Source organism: Hippoglossus stenolepis, chromosome 20 (genome assembly GCF_022539355.2).
Source record: "Hippoglossus stenolepis isolate QCI-W04-F060 chromosome 20, HSTE1.2, whole genome shotgun sequence".
In the NCBI taxonomy this organism is placed as follows: Eukaryota; Metazoa; Chordata; class Actinopteri; order Pleuronectiformes; family Pleuronectidae; genus Hippoglossus; species Hippoglossus stenolepis.
The window spans coordinates 16,570,327-16,586,196 of NC_061502.1; the positions used below are offsets into that span (position 1 = coordinate 16,570,327).

At 43.0% G+C, this 15,870-nt stretch overlaps 1 protein-coding gene across 19 annotated transcripts in view; it reads right to left on the reverse strand.

The window, feature by feature from the left end:
• The window catches only part of ptprk (protein tyrosine phosphatase receptor type K), a 97,146-nt gene that overhangs the window by 32,735 nt on the left and 48,541 nt on the right, over positions 1-15,870 (reverse strand). For all 19 annotated transcript variants that reach the window (XM_047338008.1, XM_047338021.1, XM_047338020.1 and 16 more), the window contains 8 exons: positions 13,937-14,097; positions 13,232-13,283; positions 13,085-13,143; positions 9,290-9,371; positions 7,657-7,772; positions 6,986-7,160; positions 1,410-1,522; positions 620-800 (listed from right to left, as the gene is read on the reverse strand). In XM_047338008.1, the coding sequence (XP_047193964.1) occupies positions 620-800; positions 1,410-1,522; positions 6,986-7,160; positions 7,657-7,772; positions 9,290-9,371; positions 13,085-13,143; positions 13,232-13,283; positions 13,937-14,097 (939 nt within the window). The remainder of the gene's footprint in view (positions 1-619; positions 801-1,409; positions 1,523-6,985; positions 7,161-7,656; positions 7,773-9,289; positions 9,372-13,084; positions 13,144-13,231; positions 13,284-13,936; positions 14,098-15,870) is intronic.

A 15,870-nucleotide genomic window follows, 5' to 3' on the forward strand; every position in this document is an offset into this window, starting at 1 on the left:
CAGAGAGAGGGAGGGAGAGAAAGAGGGGAAAGGCGGCGACAGGGAACGAAGTAGAAAGTAGAGACATGCAGAGGGAGGAACGGGAGAAATGAGAGAAAGGAAGGGGAACGAGGTGAGAGGAGAAGAAATAAAAAGAGCCAGATACAAAACGAGCGAGGTGGAGAGAGCAGCCAGTGTTTTAATCACTCGTTCTCTCAGATCACGGACCGACTCTCCCCTCCTTCCTTCTCCACTTGTATCCCTCGACACATCCCTCCTCTCCTCTCACTGCCTGCTCACAGTACAAATATCACTCCCCCCAACTAAAATATAGATACACAGATAAGAAAGAACAGACTGACAGACTCACACACAATGAAAAGGCTGTGTGCACAAGCAGACACAACTCCCACTAAGTTTCCTACAGAATCCAGTTTATCGTGATTTAGGTGGACATCCATCTTTAAAACCCACTTTTACAAAATACATTATAGCAAATAGTGTATAAATCACATATTACATCTATTGCTGATATCGATTTTATTTATCTTTGCTTCACTTGATTTATTCGTCTGCTTAGCTCAGTGCACAACTGATGCATTTCTCCATGTTCCTCCACAATGTGTCACTTCCGGCCTACCTGCACATTTGGTCCTGGTGATGAGCGGTGGTCCCGATTTGCCCGTCCCTCCCTCTCCCGGTCTGGTCAGTAACACTCGGATCTCGTACTCCGTGTCCGGGTCCAGATGCCACAGCTTGTAGTTGGGAGAGTTGACGGCGTGAGTCTCGATCCAGCTGCCGGATGTCATACGGTACTCGACCTGAAGGGGGAGGAAATCAAGTATTTCTTGTTGTGGCTGCTCAGTATTAATTAGAACTTGAGTGTTGATGTTGGGCTTTGATGAAGATTTACTGGCTTTTTTAGACTCAGTTTGGAATATTCACTTTTTGGCTTTCTTGAGGAAACTTTAATGAAAAGAGCGACACTAATCTTTTATGCTGAACAATCTCAGTCCTAACTTGCAATTTAGCCTCATGTCAGAAATAATTTCCATCTTGGGTGAAAAGTAAGACTGATGATGAGGTGGAACCGTTACCTATAAATTATGAAGTCATATAAAAATGTTAGATTGTTTTTTTTAATCTGTACGTGCAGTAACTTTGGATGAGCCACGCCAGCTGTTTTCCTTTCCTTCTCTTCATCTCCCAACAAGAAAACCAAAAAGGTTTGTTTCCTTAAATGTGCCGCGAAGCAGCCGTTTTATTTCCCTTCTCTCCGCAAACCATACGACTCAGTGAGAGAATCAGATGAACTTGGTTCGGTCACATCCTTGGGGATTTACATTGTATTTTCTCAACAGGGTTACACGGGTGTTGTTACATACAGGTTATTGGTTAAAACTGTCTTATTATCTCATGGAGGAACAAACCTCTTTCAGGATAATCGGTCCGTCTCCAAATATGGAGTTAGCGTTGAGTTGAATCAGGAGGTAGGTCGGGCCGACGCCCAGCAGCTGGGGGGGTGCGATGGGGTGCGGAGGCTCTGGGGAGAGAAAAACAATGAACGGGGTCGTGAATGGTGGTTTCAAAGAGATGAATGGAAAGACGCTGAAACAAGGTCAAACTATAACAGAGGAGGGCTGAGGCGACAGCAAGAAGAAGCCTCGTCAGTGTCACGGATGGGAAACGTCAGAACTCAAACGAATATCTGAGACAAACACATAAATAACGGCGTCTATACTGAATGATTGATTGAGATTATTTGGCGGTTGATGAGGAAGAGGTGGCACCGATGAGGAGCTGTGATGAGTTTAAGAATTAATGGTATGAAAGAAGAAGAAGAAGAAGACGAAGAGTGATTACAGGCTCAGGAGTGATGGATTCTAAAACGGTTTCTGTTGAAACCATAATTAATGACCACGACCAGGAGATGCTCGCTCCTGCTCGTCCTCCCCTGATTCGTCCAATAAATCCTCTCGTAGGTTTCCTCATTTATTGTTATTACACACAGGATCCTGATAATGAAGTCCGTCGGCGCACAGGCGGAGAGAATGACAAACGCCGAGTTAACCTCTCGCGCCCCCACGCACAAACCTAAAATTGGCTCTTCACAGTGTTTTTTTTTTGGGGTGGGGGGGGGGGGGATTTTCTTATCATCCTTTACCTGCTGCAGCCTTATCGTGTATCTCGTGGCATTCAATTCAGACTCTTGTGTTGAGAGAAACGTGAAAATGTCACTGTGGTCCGACCCAGGCAGACGGCCGTCGTGACTTTTATGTTAAAGTGACTGGTGTGCTCATTCAGACATGAGATTAACATTGCACTTCAGTAATGAGGTGCCTGTCTGAGAGGGGCTGTGAAGAGTAATTGCTCGATAACTGCAATATAAATATACGTCTGGATTCTTCCTGCACTCTTCTTGCTTCGGCTTCTGGCCGCGGCCGCTCACGGTGTCGCTCACGTACTCTACATCTTCCAATGTAAAACCAATTTCACCAATGTTTTCTCTCTAACTCATGTAGAAGACCCACGCCGACACAGAAATCACAAGGGGATTTGAACCGGCACCACTTTGCTGTGAGTGCTTTCCACTTTAACGCCGTGCTGCCGTACCCAACCCGAACATGTGTTGTGAAAACTCTCTATGAAAAAAACACTGTGTGTATGTTTGTACTTGAGTGTATCAGAGCAAACTGTCACACGTCTGTGATTGACAAGTGCAACAAGTGCCACACACACACACACACAACCTTAAGACACGTTGCATCAAAGGTTCACATACTTGACACACACGCAGATCAACACGGGCATTAATAACACACACACTCACACACACACACACAGATATGCACACGCTGTGATTTGTCTCACATACAGTAAATTATCCAGATTTGATCTTTCAGGCACAAACACACTGCTGTGCAATCGGCAAGAAGATAGAGGGAAATGTGTGTGAATGTTTTTTTTGCAATCCAGCATCTATCATATCATATCAAAGTGAGCGTTATCCAAATTGTGTGTGTGTGTGTGTCTGTGTGTGTGTGTGTGTTACCGTGCATTTGGTTCCATTAATAGTTATATTTTGCATTGCTGTTTTTCTCTGGATGCGAGTGTTTGTGTTTACTTTTTGTGTGTGTGTGTGTGTGTGTGTGCGGCTGTCAGAGAGGTGCAGACAGGGAAGTGTTTTTATAGCAAAAGATGAAACACTAGGTTGACAGCACATGCAACACAACGCAAGCACACACACAGACACACACACACACACAGACACACACAGTCAAATTCTGATAATGAATGTTGAAGTGAAAACCAACAACGTCAACACTATGTCAGCTCCCGACGCCATCAAATACACAAAGTAAACAACTTGATGATTAATAAACAAATAAAGAAATAAAACTCACTAAGATTTATTTAAGCCAACAAAACAGTAGGCTCGCCCGCTCGCAGCATGTGTGTTAACCTGAATACATGTTTGTGTTCTACTTTAAAAAATCTATTGAATATCTAAAAGATGAATAATAGACATAAGAATGAAACAGTAAAGAATTTAAGTGGGTCATTATGTGACTCCAGAGATTGAGCTGGAACGGGCTCGTGCTTTTCATTTCTCTTTTTTCTTTTTATTCTCATCACTTGTCATTTGAACGGTTGACCTAAAAAAAAAAAACAACATAACAAATCATCAATGGTGTTGTTTTTGAGATGGGTTTGTTGTCAGCGTCTTTTTTATTATTAATCACGTGTGAACCCTCTCATCATTTGTCACTTTTTAGGTCAAATCTAAATGATAATAACAAAACAAATCAAAATCGGGAAACCGTCAAAAAATGTGCGTATTGTTTCTGACCTCACTCGTCTCCTTGATTCATTTGTTTTCACTTGCTTCAATGGTATTAACATTAATAAAAAAAAAAACTCCTGAGGCCTTGGTGGATGATTTAAGATGTTACGATTTAAGATGAAGTGAATAAACGAGAAAAAAGAAAAGAAAGACGACAAATATATTTCATCGGTGCCCACTAGGCATGTTCTCCTGTTGTTGTCCATCGTCAGCAACCTTGTCAATAAAGTTTAGCTTTCACAGAGTGCTGCTGACATCACTGTGGTTCTCACTGGAGGACGTCTGACCTCCAGGACGAGCGGAGGCCGTGTATGAGTAAGTGTGTGTGTTTCAGTCGGATCAACAGCCACCAGTGGTCGCAGGTTTCCTGTAGTTCCGTAACGCCTCGAGCTCCACCTGTCACCATCACTTAGAGTGAGAGGAAGTGTGTGTGTGCGTCTGTTTGTGTGTGTGTGATAGGTTAAAAGTAAGTAAAATGACATTTTAGAAGTCGACCATTACAGGTTTAAGACAGTTGTCTAAATTCAAGTCAGTTGTGTGTCCGCTTAAGTTAATGTGTGTGTTTGTGTGCATGCATGTGTGTGACAGAAATGCTGCCGAGCTTTTTAGGCCATGAGTTGTGTGTAATGCAAGCTGGCATGATGATGTATTGGGTATCGGTGTGTGTGTGTGTGTCTGTGTGTGTTTGTGCCTGTGTGTGTTTGTGCCTGTGCGAGATACGAGCTGGCGTGATGATGCGCTGTGTCACCGTAGGAACCAGAGGGCACGGCTTTATTAGAGCTCGGCTCTGACCAAATCACTAATGACACACACATTCACATTCACACACACACACAAACAAACACACACACACACACACACACACACACACACACTGACATATCCATAAACACGCATGCATATACAGACACACACATTAAAATGCAGTTATGTTCACATACATAGTCTTACATATACACATATTTACATACATACATACACACACATATACATACATACAGTAGACACACATACACACATTTACATACACATACATACCAATAGAAATAAAATGTACTGATAAGTGTATTTTTTGTCACATCTTTGCTTCCTGGGGGGGAAAAAAATGTCTTCAAGTGTGATGTGGGATTCCCATGTCCCCGCCGCTCTTGCTCCCATGATGCACCTCTGTCTAGAAAAATGTGCTTCTCCTCTCTGATCTCGACAGCTCCCGGACACGGAGGGAGAAGCTATTCGCACCATCTCTGTCATCTGCATGTTATAAATATCAATAGACCGGGCCTGTGTGTACCTGCACCGAGGCAATCTCACGTCGCCCAGCAGACCACTTTCCAGGCTTTGAAGATGAAACCCTGGTTGCTGTCCTCCTGCCAAACATCTCTAATGTACAAAAGTTGTATTCTGGCAGCTCCCTGCGGTTCCTTCTCCCTCTTTTTCTTGTTCTCCAGAATCCTACCAGATTCCTCCAGTAACATCCCATCCCTGATCTTTCCCCCCTCACGTTATAGATACATATTTAAATATTCAGAGTAAAAAAACATTAGCAATGCAGTTTAACGTCCATATCCGCGGTCGTCAATGTCCTGCAGGAAGCTGCGAATCTCCGACTCGCACACTTTTCAAGAAGCGAAATAAACACATTCCCTGTTTCTTTGATTTCTCTCTGGCTCTCATCTCCCATCTGATATTGCTAATAAATAAACATGAGGCTCCTCTCCTTCCGCAGTTATACATGCAGTACTCGTTCTCCCCTTTATTGTGATATCTCTCTAACAACCAGACTCCGGATCAATATTCATAATCACCAATATCCCTCAGAGCTCCAAAAGCATCTTTTCACTAGATTGCGAAAGTGGCAGCTTTTTCAACGCCTGGCCATGAAACGCTGCACTGCTCACTCTATGCATCTTCTTGAACCTGAATCTATTTTCATATATGTAGATTGGTCCTATTCATGTTTAGACACATATCTCCTGCTGTGCAGATTCCTCATCTCTATCATCTTCGCCTTCTCATATTCGAAGAAAGAGCCTCACAATAAATAAACATTAGCCACTTATGTATTCTTACTAAATCAGCAAGGTCCTGCAGAGAGAGTGTATCTCTAAAACTACTTCCAGATCTTATGACTAAAGGAAAACCTTTTCATTCCCGGTGCGGATTTGAACCCTCGCCCCGGCTGTGTTGGCGTCCTGCTCGGACCACACCACGCCTCCGCCGGACGGTGTGCGAGCTCCCTAATCTGAGCCACACCGGCTAATATTCATATTCATGGTGCTGGCTCCGGCTTTGATTTCTCATTTCATTCTCCTCTGCCATCTCTTATGCAGAATAATAAACACGTCTCCGCTCAGCTGTTCACATATTCAGACATATTCCTGATTCTGATATGGATATTCTCGGGATAATGAGCTGACTATTTACATTTAACTTTTTCTCACCATCTCCACTTGCTCTGTTTGCATCCCCCCCCCCTCCTCCCTCCCTCCGTTCTGTCACTCCGGTATCAGTCTTTCTGAATCTCTTTTTGCCTTTACCCCCTCTCTCTCTCTCTCTCTCTCTTTGCCCTCCCCCTCTGTCTCTCTCTGGGAGATGAATCGAATATGTAAGCTATTGGATGTGAATGAATAAAGCATCCCGTCTCAAACACACATTGGTGACACCTTATTAACCACATGTCAGCTGCATATGACAGCTGGAGCGCGCGCACACACACAGACACACACACACACACACAGTTTCCATTCACACACAACATGTGCACATTGACACAACTGCAGCAGGCAAACACACACACACACAGACACACACACAGTACAAAACACGAGGCTGGCGTGCAGACATCTACATACACACACACCACCTCTCCTCATTAGCCAGACACAGTGAATGTGCATCTGATTGGAAAGATGTTTGACATTCTAAAAGTTGCAGTGCAAAGTTTGTCATGGCACAAAATATATATATAAAAAAGAAAACACACAAATGTGGTCAACAACAGGGTCATGATTTAAATAAACCCTCCAACACATAGCAACTGTCCAATGTTTGGCTTAGTCACTGTCGAGGTTTCTCACAAAAAAAAACATGTGGTGTCCCATTTTAGCCCCAGAAAAACAACAAATCGCAAGAGAAACTAAATATCGTAAATAACCTCCTCACCTCTGACGATGAGACCTGCGAAGTTAGACACCCCCGAGCCGCGCTCTGATTGGGTGACACAGCGGTACAAATCCTGATCCTGACCGGTGACTTCTTTGAGGTGGAAGGTGGCGGCAAAGCGTCTGTGGTTGATGTTTTTGGTCAGAGCCACGGGAATATCTTCTCCATTTCTCCTCTGGATCACAGACGGACGAGACACAGACAGATAGATCAGGTGCCGCAGGGGTCGTGAACGGTTAACTGCCTTGCTCAAGGTCACAAGGCAGCACTGGACCACACACACACACACACACACACTCACTCACACTCCCCCCTTCTGCCTAACTGACAGCAGGTTTGAAGGTCATGACTACAATAGAGCCATAATGAAATCAGGAGCTATTAAAGTCTTAATCATGTTAGCTGCTAGGATGTATGGCCTGGAGTCGTGTGTGTATGTGTGTGTGTGTGTATGAGTGTGAGTGTGAGTGTGAGTGTGTGTGTGTGTGTGTGTGTGTGTGTGTGTGAGTGAGAGAGAGAGATGAACACTGTGAGAATAGCAGATATCTAAAACACGTGAATCTCAAATAAAACCAAACCTTCATGGGAACTGCGATAATATTGTGTACAACCTCTTTCAACACACACTTCTTATTGATAAACAAGGTGTGCATTTGTGTGTGTAGCTTTACCTGCAGCCAGAGTTTATTGTTGGACGTTTCTCGTCCCGTGGCGATACACTGAAAAGTGGCGTTCTGTCCGGCGTTCACCTCCACGTCCCCGAGACGCAGAAAATGAGGGGATTTATCTGCAGGGAAAAATGGTCAAGCAGGGATATTCGAATAAGTTCACAGCAAGGTTGCATTATTCTGTGTTTTAAAATGTGTTTTTCAGTTTCATTTCATTGAGTCTGCTAAAAGTGGAAATGAGGCGACGGAGCCACAGGGAGCTATAGATACAAACAGGTCGGCTTATCACGGACGCACGTACACATTTACGGGCCTTTTTATATCCCTGAGGAGTGTGTTCATTATTACTGCGATTAGATTTCACCAGAGTCAGATGAAACCAAAACACGGCGCTGCGTTGCCACTGGGAGGAAACATCAATGTCACATTCAGTGTGTATAATTCACATAGCCTCCAGTTCTTAAATACTACGCTAAAATATGAGATGAGGCTTTAAACCCTGAAGACGCAGTTCGGCTATGACATTTTTATTCCGGGGAGGTGATTGCAATCATACATAGCAGCTCCCCTGGTGAATGAAAAACACACACACCCATCCCCACACACACACACAAGCTTGCACACATGCATTCATGCACACACAAACCTGTGTGTCCAGAAATGCAGCTGTGAGAATGAATGCTTCCACTGTGGAGACTAAGTACTAATTCCTTTTCAAATACGAGCTCCTTCCTATTAGGAGTGCTGCTCCTCTGACCTCAAAAGACTCACGCTCTTCTTTTTTATAATTACTCAGATTCCTGCTTCGCTTTAGTGACAAAATGAATGTGCAGATATTTCTTTCAGAGGAATATCGATGAGGTCTGACAGAGACAAGTGCAGCAGTGATACCAGGACATCAGAACCTGTGCGCGAGGACGACGCGAGACAGTTTATCTCTCTGACTTATAATCAATAGAATCTATTAAGAAACAAAATTCCCGTCAAAGATTTCGGTGCCGCCACGAGACAGATGACCAAAAGGAGTTGTAATTGGTTCCTTTCAAAAACATAGGGACCCTCCAGGAACCGGCCCCTGGCTTTGAATTAACACACGCGTCTGTTAACAGATACAGTTCATCGTCACAACTCTTTTTTGGGGGAACACTCAAGCAAAGGAGAGAAGAAGACTCGACACAGAGTGAGAATTTAAAATGGATCGCAGCCCTCATCTCTTTCCTGTCAGCGCCAGACAAGACAGCTACTGTTCGCTGTGTGTGTGTGTGTGTGTGTGTGTGTGTGTGTGTGTGTGTGTGTGTGTGTGTGTGTGTGAGAGAGAGAGAGAGAAAGTGCTGAGTGGTCAAAATCTTCTCTCTCCATGATTGCCCTAATACTGTCTCATTTCCCGCTTCACTCTCTCCTGTTCCCTCTTTCTCTCCCTCTCACAATCTCTTGCTCTCCTCTTTTTTTTTTCTTCTATTCCTCTCATTTCTCTCCACGACTTGCCTTCGCATCCCTCCTCTCCGGTGTCACCTTCCCACTTATCTACCCATTCAGCTGCAACAGAAACCATCCCAGGTACAGTCTAATTAGTGGCCAAAGCTATCAGCGTCTATTCAGCGAACTAGGACTAATTGCTGGCATGCTAATGACTCACCGCACGGGTAGCTGAGCACCTGAATGTCGTCGATGGCGATGAAGCCGGCTTTGCTGTCCGAGACCTCGGCTTCAAATATGACCTGTGGACAGAGAGGGTATCTGTATTTATTTGTATTTACAAAAAACATCTTTGCTAATAGCACAAAACCAAAAGAAGGAAATCACCCGTCAGAGCAGTGGGAACATTGAAAGTGTACGAAATACAACAAAATACAACAAAAGCAAAAATGTCTGAAACTGAAATGACATAACCTACAAATGCTCTGCTTGCAAATCACAAACCAAATCATAAACTGTGCCTCTGAGCTGCAGTTTGAGAAGCATGGGTGATGGCTCCACTCTGAATCATCACAGAACACCGGCATTGTGCATAAAACTGGATAAATACAAAGCTGCCGTCCTGACTGCAGCTGGATTTACAAAATCTGGCCAACAAATCAGGAAAAGGATAAATGAGGTACTTTCTGCTGGATCACAGTAATCTCCTTTGGTACACACAAAATGGCTGCCAAAGAAACGATAATAAGTACTGAAAGCCAATGTGGTGAGGTGGAGAATAAAATGTGAGAGCCCATCTATTTGTTTTTCATTATCCTCGCGTTCTGTCTTTTTCTGGCTTCATTTCATCTTTACGCGACTTGTTTTGCTAAATCTGTTTCTTCACTGGCAAAAATAACACGTACACACTAATTTCTTTACTTTTATTTGTCACAACAGTTGTTTGAAATATCTCCACAACTACAATGATCCCCATAACGTACTTTGTTCTCTAAGGCCTGCTGCACACTGGAGGATTTTAAACTCTTGACTGATTGTTTAAAAACGTGGGCGACCAAATACACAAAGATTTAATGGATTTCTAATCTTCAGAGCCCACACACCTGTCGATTTGGCCAGAACGTCAGACCCCACACCTGCCGTTTGTAGGAAACGATTTCACATTGGCGATTCCAGAGACTTGAAATCTCACAAAAACGTGCTCAGTACCGCCACCTTCTGAACTGGAGTGTGAAACGCTCTCTCTCGCTATTGAGGGATTCTGTCGGAGCCGATTATTCGAGATCGGGGAGGCTCCGACTCAATCGTCAGCATTAACAATATTTTGTAAACCCCCCCACACTTCAGGATTATCTGGGCAGATGATGATCCACACTTCACGATCTCGATCTATCAACACTATCACTATGATTCCTTTGCTAACCTGCTTCTCTAAATCCTGTATTTCCAGCAGTGTGTAAATTCTGCATTCAACAGGTGCTTCAGCTCGCCACCATCTCCGTTCATCAACTCCTGGTCTGAATAACGAAGATTCTCCTCATCCTCATCCATCTCAACCAACTCATCCCCCCCCACTCGCTCCTCCTCGTCCATGTGTTCGCCCTCCTACTCCCTCTGCTCGTCGCCATCCCCTTTTATAAACATTTCTCAGCCCCTAATTTCTCTCTTTTTTCGTCTCCTCTGTTTTCCAAGAGTGTTTACTCAGAGAGCAGCACTGTAATGAACAGAGGAGGAGGAGGAGGAGGAGGAGGAGGGAGCGGGGGTCGCTCTCAGAAGAGAGACAGAGGGAGAAAGAGAGCGAGGGGGTGAGCCGTTGTTGTCATTCATCACCTGTAAAAGGAAATCTGCCGTGAACTGTTTACCCATAGCTTATCACCCCCTGCTTGTCACACACTCCCCCTCTGCCTCCCTCCTCCACCAATCTATCTTGTCTCTCGCTCCTATCATCTTTCACTCATCGCTCAGCGCGGAGCACGGCAGAAAGTCATCAGTTGACTTTTAATACCTTCATCTCTGTCTGTGTGACGACCGGCTTCGCTCGCTCGCCCGTCCGCCCGTCTCTCCCTCCACACTCTGCTGATCATCGCTTGTCATTATGTGCACGTTTGTTTTGGAAGCCGCCACGAAAAAAATCAAACGTCTCCTTCGTCTGCACGCGTGTGTGTATGAATTTTAGACTTTCTCTTCTTTCTAAATCTACTTCAGTATAAATAAGCAGGGGTGTGATTAGGTCAAGTCTCATGTCATCACTGTGCGGTTTTAACCTTTCTCAGGAACGTGCCTGAGAGATAATGGTTACATGTTATAAATTGGTGCCGTACAATTAAAATCCATTTGAACTGAGATGAGAGTTACTTATAGCTTGTGTTGGCAAGTTCTCACGTGGGCAAAGCGGCTGTGAAACGCTGAAGGCTGAGCTCTGACACATCATCACTCCAGAGTCGGGTTGAGCAAACATCCTCTTATCAACCAATCACATATATCATTTTGATATATGCAAGTATGGGCACTGAATCAAAAATGTTTAAACCTGCAGGGAGGGGATTGTTTTTTTTTGTTTTTTTACATTTCTTGTTATAGTCTGAATCCTCAGATATGGCAGCTGGGGCGAGGCGCCACCTGTCTCCAAACACGTACTTGTATTTACTTGAGGAAATATATGTTAAACCGGGGGGGATGAAAAACAGCAGTGGGATTTTGAATAGAGATGTAAATGAAAGACAACCTTGCCAGAAATTCACTGGAAATAAAAGTAGACTGTTGTGTATGAAATGTCAAAAAGCGTTAATACCAGTCCATAGTTATATAAAGTATCGTAAGTAAATAAGTATCGTAAGTATCTGATACCACGTTTTTAAAACTACTAATTTCTTTAACCGTAAATAACTTCTTCTTCATCGCTTCATATTTTTGGGTATATTCTTATTTTGGTTTATTCTATAGCTAATAAATTACTGACTCATCGATTAACAGATTAATCACAGCAGCTCTTGATACAGTAGGAATTTAAACCTGAGTTTGGTTAACTTGTGATTGTTGAGGAATCCTCATTCACCTCATGTGATGTGAAGTAAAAGTAATAACAAGGTCTACCTAAACAGAGCTGTGTGTGTGTGTGTGAGTGTGTGTGTGTGTGTGTGTGTGTGTGAGTGTGTGAGTGTGTGAGTGTGCGCGTGCCTACACATGTCTGCATGTGCCGAGTCTTCCCTGTGGTGGAACCAGTCTCATTACAACTCAAGCCAAAGTGCTAACACAGAAACATGTTCCAACGTGATAGGAAATAGCTTCATAACCACAAATCTAATAACCTGTTTCATAGCCTGAAAAACCTACATAAGCCTCAGCAAACCCGGATGATTATGTTCAATTAAAACATGTTGACACACGAGTTTCAGGACGGTGATCTGCTCCCGTAGTCACCAGGGGGGGGCGGGGGGGGGGGCACCAGATGGGCCATTTGGAGGATACTTTCTCACTTTGCCTTACAGTAATATTATATGGTCCCCAGGCTGTGTGTGTTAACATAATCAGTGTGTGTGTGTATGCCTGCGAGAACAAGCCACCCGACAACGTGCACACATTTGTCAACACCAGCCAACACACACACACAAAAACACACACACAAAGAGAGACAGATCACATTGACTGACATTAATTAACAATGAAGAAGAGACAGACAGTAATCAAATTAATTGCAACTGTCCTGCGATACGTGTTACCTCTGTGAAGCTTATATTTTTTGTGTTTATTATTAAAAACACTTAAAACTACACACACACACACAAATACACACACACAGTTTTCCCTCAGTGTCTTTTCTAGCCTCGTCGTCACCTCCTGAGCCTCAGTCAACACAAATAAATCAGCTGCCTGCCTCACAGCATGTGTGTGAGTTTGTATCTGTGTGTGTGTAGTCACATGAACACAACTGGAAATAAAGCAGTACGTGCATGACAAAGGAATCATGCGTTAACACAACTTGACACGGCCGTTGGTTGTTATTTAAGGGAGTTACCTGATATTCATTAGGCCAAAAGGTGGAAACAGCCAGTTCAGCCCTCAGCCAGTCTTTACCTGCACGACAACATCAGAGTCAAGTGAATGAAAATCACAACCGTGCCAGAATATGAATGAATGAGGTGTACTGTGAGATGGTCGTTACCGGTGTAGGACGTCACGTTCCATATGGGGTTGGCCAAAGGACCCTTGTTCACCTAGAGGGAGAGAGACACAAGACAGGGATTAAATATTTCACACAAATATTTAAATGTTTATAACTAAAGTCCATCCAATGTATTGTTTTTCCAATAAAACTGTTCAAAATGTAATATTTGAAAACTCTGTAAGTCCGTTTCCAAAACAAGACGGTCAGAGGTCAGTGCAGATCCTCTGGGTAAACCACACAATATCTCTCTCAAGGACACTTCAGCAGAGATCATGTTTGCAAAAATAATCTGCAGTGTGAACTGAATTTATCATATTTATAGGCAGCCAGAGCCAGTAAATGGTAAAACCAATAAAAACTGCAATCTCCTGTTAACCTTTACAAGAATTTTTTTTTTTTTTTAACAACTTCCACAAATTTCCAGGAGGAGGAGATGACAGACGATGAGTTTGATTGTTTGTAATTTGTCGAATCTGATTCATTTTTCCATAAAATAAAATAATCTTGTCGTCAAATCAAAACATTTCATCTAAACATTGTGATTTAAAACTAGTCAAAGATGTAAAGGGACATTTTGTTTGGTTTAAACTGAAGACTTTGACAAACTTATCTTGAGTGTCCCATGAAATCAAACCAGCCTCACATTAAGACAAACAAACCACTATATCTTTATTCTGTTCTGTGTGGGTGGATGTTTCGTACCTTCACCAGGACGTTCAAGGTGCCAGGGCTGGAGCCGTCGGGGCTGGTGAGCAGATAGTTGAAGTCGATGCAGTGGGTGTCATTCTCCTTCATGACCGGCAGCTGAAATCGGGCCTTTTCGCCGACGTCGTACTGAGAGACATCCACGTACATGAAGGAACCTGCACACGGAGACAAAGACAAGGTCAAAAGGTTGAAAGAGACACCCACACAACCTGAAGATCATTTTTTTGTGCAATCAGTTACATAAAATTGTGATATTTCCCTCAGCTGATTTAGTAAAGTCAAAACCTCCTGTCATCAGCTGAACAGCCTCTTGTTTTAAATGGAGTTTGTTTAGTGCGCAGGTGTCGGGTATTGAATAATCCTGTAATTCAGAGTCAATCCCTTCAATCCTTTAAAAGCTGTTTGGGATCTTTCTGTCGCTTGTTGGTGAAAAGTTCTGAGGTCAGAGCCGACTCTGAAACAAGTCAAAATCATCATATAGAAAAAATAGAACATTTTATGAAACTCAAAGTATCATAGGCACCACTTCTTGTTCTGATTACAGTAATTTATTAAGTTTCAAGAAAACAGTTTTCAAGTTCTGCTCCTGAAACGAAATGATTACTGACGAGTGTACAGACTGTACTGATTACTGTATTTTCATAGTCCATGCAGATTTTGGAGTCTGACCAAAATGACGGCCTCCTGAATTACCTCATTCTGTTTTGAGAGGTTTGTGCTCGTACATCACAGACCAGCGGAGGTTCACTGCCGGAGCAGACGAGCAAACGCTGCCCTCTGAGGAGGTCGTTAGTGAACAGACACAGTGTGTAGTACTAATGTGCTTCTGTGTATATGAAGTGAGGGAATAAATGTGTTTTAAAAAGTTATACACTAAAATTTTGGAACTACTTTCTTGCTTGTTTATACTTTTTCCAATATCTTCAGTGGTTGAGGCCACTTGTCAGGTCAGTGAATTCACTTTAAGGTAACAGAGAACTTTATTTAAACTTTAAAAACTCTGTTTTGTGGAAGAAAAATACTTTGTCTTGTGTTTTTGTTGAGATTATTTCTTTAGTGGGTTTTGGAGTCTCTTCCACAGTTGTGCGATGCTTGTCACTTTTCAATTCACTGCACTTGCTGACAAATAAAAATCCTTGAATCTAAATCAGGGTTGGAATCTGTCAAACAACCTGACATATGGATGGTATATACAGTGAAACTATGTATGCTAATAACCATTAAAAAACATTGCTTGTTTTTATCTGCTGCCGAATATTAAACTATCAAACGTGCTGCTGCTGGCTTGTGGTCGAATAAGCTGCTGGTAATTAACTTGATAATAGTTTTAAATTCAACTTGTCTGTTGTCGGTGTGTCTGCTCTCTGCACACGCCTGTCAGTGCTTGTCAAAGATTGTTTGTGAGAGGAAGAACCACCACTCTGTAACATCACGGTACACTGACAAGTGTCTCTGCAGCTCCAATAAATCCAGCAGAGTGAGACCTCGTAAACGTTGTCGTGGCATGTCACTGACGGGGGTGGCATTCTCCAAACTGAACTTTCATCGATATGATTTATAAAAATAAATCTCCATCGCCACCTACCCGTCACACATACTTGCCTCCATGAGGTATTATAAACATAAAAACAAAAAGATGGTCGACAAGACAGCTCCACACAACTATCTTGAACTCTGCCTCCATGTTAGTGGATGGGACACGTCAAACATGGTTTCTGTCATTTTAGGTTGTTCATATTTCTGCTAAGTTTGCTTTTAATTAGTTATTTGATAATATTAAATTGAGTGAAACGTCATGATTGACAGCTGAGACTATCTCCCGATTGGTTGAATACAGCTGGACCTCGATACTCCTGTTCAATCTCCCTTAGACCCCAAATCAATCGTCAAGTCGTCCATCGACATACACTATGGTGAAAACATTGTCA